This window comes from Impatiens glandulifera, chromosome 1, assembly GCF_907164915.1.
Source record: "Impatiens glandulifera chromosome 1, dImpGla2.1, whole genome shotgun sequence".
NCBI lineage: Eukaryota > Viridiplantae > Streptophyta > Magnoliopsida > Ericales > Balsaminaceae > Impatiens > Impatiens glandulifera.
The window spans coordinates 85136785-85140777 of record NC_061862.1 but is presented as its reverse complement, the minus strand read 5'-3'; the positions used below and the strand labels follow the sequence as shown (position 1 = coordinate 85140777).

Sequence of the window (3993 nt, the reverse complement as noted above, 5' to 3'; positions counted from 1 at the left end):
ATGGTGGTCGAGAAGGATTCTGCCAAACTAGCATGGGAGATGCTGAAGAGAATGCATGTTAGAGTGGAGAGAGTCAAAGAGGTAAAAGTAAAAACCTTGAAGACACAATTCGAGGATATTCACATGAAGAATGGGGAATCAGTGAATGATTTCGTCATGCAATTGACATCCATCATGACTAGTATTCGCTTGTTGGGAGAGAAGTTGGAGGAGATCTTCGTCGTCAAGAAGTTCTAAAGTGTCGTACCACAAACATACATGCAAATCGTTACCACGATCGAGCAATTTAGTGACCTTAAGAATATGACAGTCGAGGAGATCATCGGTTGTCTCAAAGTCCACAAGGAGAGACTTCGCAGCTATTAAAACCAAGAGGAGGAGAACCTATTACTCACGCATGATGAATGGAAGTCATGAATGAAGAAAAAAGAAAAAGTCAATTTTTCTTCTAAATCGTTGAGACGTAGAGGCAACAATGGAGATAACCTAGGTTGTGGCAAAAGGAATGGTCTTAGGCAAGGTCGTGTAGAAAGCTCACCTCGACAAAAAGACACAAGTCCCGCAAAGACAAAAGGAAGTGTTATGCTTGTCAAAAGTATGGGCACTACGCGTTTGAGTGCCTTAACAAAAGGACCGACGATGAAGCATATATCACTAGCTTCTATGACGAGGAGCCAACATTAATGTTTGTTGAGGTAGTGACGAATGTTTTTCCTGAAGACGATGAGGCAAATCTCATTAACTTCTCTGATTAGGAGCCATCATTAATGTTGTTGAGGGAGTGACGAATGCTTTTCCCAAAGACGAGGAGACAAACCTCGAAGGAGGAGCTAGAGGTGGTGTTGATCAATGAAGAGAATGTTATGGAGAAACTTATCGAAATTGGAAATGAGTATAATCACACCGACATGTGGTACCTTGACAATGGAGAAAACAACCGTATGACGAGCCATCGAAAGAAGCTCAATGAGTTCAACGAAAATGTCACCGATAATATGAAATTTGAAGACGGAAGAAAGATGCATAGGTTTCCTGATCCAGCTTGTGGGAAAATCCGTGTGAGTAAAGATATTTAGAGGAACCACAACGAGAAGAAGTGGGAGTTGTGCAACGACAACAACGAACTCGTACAAAATTCAGTGGAATTTGGAATCCTACAAGATGTCTATTTAGAGGCACCACTAGTAGAGATGGATCGTGATGAATTTTTGTTACTCACCATTGACAAGCCAAAAACATATTACGAGACCGCAATTAAAGAGCTGTGGTATGAGGCCATGAAGAAAGAGCTCGAGTCCATCAGGAAGAACAAGACATTGGAGCTCATCGACTTACCACCCGATCACAAGATCATCGGGTGAAAGTGGGTTTTCAAGTTGAAAAGAGGAAATACAGGCAACATCCTCAAGTACAAAGAGAGATTGGTATTGAAAGTCTACGTGCAGAAGCAAGGTGTTGGCTTTAAGGAGACATTTGCATCGGTGGAGAAACTTGATGCAGTCAGGCTAATTCTTATCATCGCAACTCACTATGAATAGGATATCCACCACTTGGATGTTAAAACAGAATTTTTGAATGATGACATCTTATAAGAAGTCTATGTAGTTCAACCTGAAGACTTCATCATCAAAAATAAAGAGCACAAGGTGTACAAGTTGTACAAGGAACTCTACGGACTACGTCAAGCATCAAGGGCGTGGAACACTTTCCTCAACAAGAGAATAATGGGTCTAGACTTCGTTAAATATTCTCAAGAGAAGGTTATGCACACGAGAAACCATGGAGAATAAGTACTCATTATTGGTGTATATGTCGACGACTTGATCGTGACAAGATCAAGCATTAAGGGCGTTGAGAAGTTCAAAAAAGAGATGATGAAGGAGTTCGAGATGAATGATCTTGGTCTACTCTTGTACTACCTTGGTATAGAGGTGGAATAGAAGAAAATAACATCGAGGTGAAGCAAGCAACTTATGTGAAGAAGGTGTTGAAACAGTTTGCAATGGAGGATTGCAACTCGAACAAGTATCTGATGGAAGCAAAGTTGTAGCTCGGAAAGGATGTGGAAGGAAGCTTAGTGGATCTGTAGGAGTATAGGCGTATCATCGGATGTCTTAGGTACTTGACGCACATTCGACCAAATATCTCTTATGCAGTTGCCATAGTGAGTCAATACATGGAGCAACCTTCCACTCTAAACCAACATGTAATAAAATACAATCTTCGTTACATGAAGGGAACGACGAGCTATGGGATTTAATTAAGAAGAGGACGATAAGTTGAACTCGTTGGTTTTACTAACAGCGGCCTAACAGGTGACACAGACAATGGAAAAAGCACTAAAGGAATGGTGTTTTATCTCAACGGGAATATGATCACTTGGCAATCTTAAAAGCAGCGAACTGTTGTTTTATCTTCATGTGTGGCGGAGTTTATGGCAGCTACTACAACGTCGTGCCAAGGACTTTGGCTAAGAAACTTGTTGAGCGAGGTGCTCGGATGCGAGCCGAGGCTGGTAACCCTCTATGTCGACAACAAGTTCGCAGTAGCATTAATGAATAACTCAATGTTTCATGGACACGGCAAACACGGAAATACTCAGTTCCACTTCATCCCTGAATGCGTCGAGAACCAACAGATCGTTGTAGAGTTCGTAAGTACTAAAGAGCAGCGTGCATATATTCTCACCAAGGCACTTGAAAGAGTCAAATCCGTGGAGATGCGAGAGCTGCTCAGCGTGAAGTCTTGAACCAAATCAAACTTACGGAGGAGATTATGAGTCTAAGCATTGATTGTCATCAAATTGAAAGTTGTTGGCATTTATTGTCTTTTATGTAATTAGGACTTATTTAATTATTAATGGGCTTGAACATGTATGTATAAGTAATTTAGGGTTTCTAAGCTAATTTACTCCTTTATAAGGGTTGTTTATAAATGTTAATATACAACCCTCATGACTCTTAAAACTTTACTCTTCAACAAATCTTATTGTCCTTCCTAGTCTTTCTAATATTTTCTCTTCATTATTGTTCTTAGAAGATCCAATAATTAGAATCAACAAGCAATAATAACAAATTAGAAATTCAATCGCATCACCGGAAAAGCAAGAAACGCCATTCATCGATTGAAACACGATCGACATGGTCGGCACATCACAATCGACAACACAATCAGCACGAACGACACGATCGACACGAACGACAGATTCACAAAGTAAGTGTCGCTAACCTTAAATCTCTCAAAATTACGTCAGTAGCTTTTCTAGATAATTATCTCTTGATTGCGAGTGTCGTGTGTTCTATAATCTTGGGTGTTCTCGTAAGGTTGTCTTTCGAAGAGATTTAGTCGTTAAATCTTAAGGGTTTCTGAATTTCCCTATTTCTTCATTTACTCTACTTTATTACTGTGTTCTTCTCTTAAACAATGGGGAAAAGAAAAGTAATAAAGCTAAGAAATTCAATGAGTTTGTTATGGAATGTCTCAAGGAGATTGTTGAAGAAGTCATTCAAGGAAATAGGACAAAAACAAAGGAAAATCAAATGCTATGGAAAATTCTGAAGAAAATAATGCAAAAAAGTAGGAGAAAAAGGTTTCCGAAGAAAATAATGCAGGAAAGTAAGGAAAGAAGAAAGGAGCCTAGAAAGTTGGTCAAAATGAAAGAGTCAATCTGTTTGGCCTAAAGAACAAAATCACCAAGCTCTTGATGTATTCTAAAAAAGAAGAGATTGTTATTAATAAAGAGAAAGTCTAGCATATAACAATTTAACTCAATATTCATTATTTTTAGGAGTAGAATTTTCTAAAAAAGGGAGAATATGAAGAGATAGTAAATTTATTAGTGACTATAATGAGGGAGCTGATGAAGGCCCCTAAATCGGAGACTTATACTATCAAGAGAAACTCTATCTAGAAAGTAAATGAGGTATGGAATAAAAATGCATGAAAGAAAGTTAAAGACCATGCCTACAAAGGGAAAATCTTCTTGGGGAATGT

At 38.9% G+C, this 3993-nt stretch overlaps 1 protein-coding gene across 1 annotated transcript; it reads left to right on the top strand.

Annotated features, from left to right (window-relative positions):
* The first annotated feature begins 1190 nt into the window (after positions 1 to 1190).
* On the top strand, positions 1191 to 2749 carry LOC124934828. Its single transcript, XM_047475328.1, has 4 exons — positions 1191 to 1357; positions 1930 to 2025; positions 2119 to 2206; positions 2399 to 2749. The coding sequence occupies exons 1-4, from the start codon at positions 1191 to 1193 to the stop codon at positions 2747 to 2749; spliced, it is 702 nt and encodes a 233-aa protein (XP_047331284.1).
* Positions 2750 to 3993: the final 1244 nt, after the last annotated feature.

Coding starts and splice junctions, on each gene's coding strand:
- LOC124934828 (XM_047475328.1), top strand. CDS start 1,191: ATGGATCGTGATGAATTTTTGTTACTCACCATTGACAAGCCAAAAACA. Junction 1,358..1,929: donor CCCGATCACAAGATCATCGG/GTGAAAGTGGGT, acceptor ACCTTGGTATAG/AGGTGGAATAGAAGAAAATA. Junction 2,207..2,398: donor CTTCCACTCTAAACCAACAT/GTAATAAAATAC, acceptor TCTTAAAAGCAG/CGAACTGTTGTTTTATCTTC.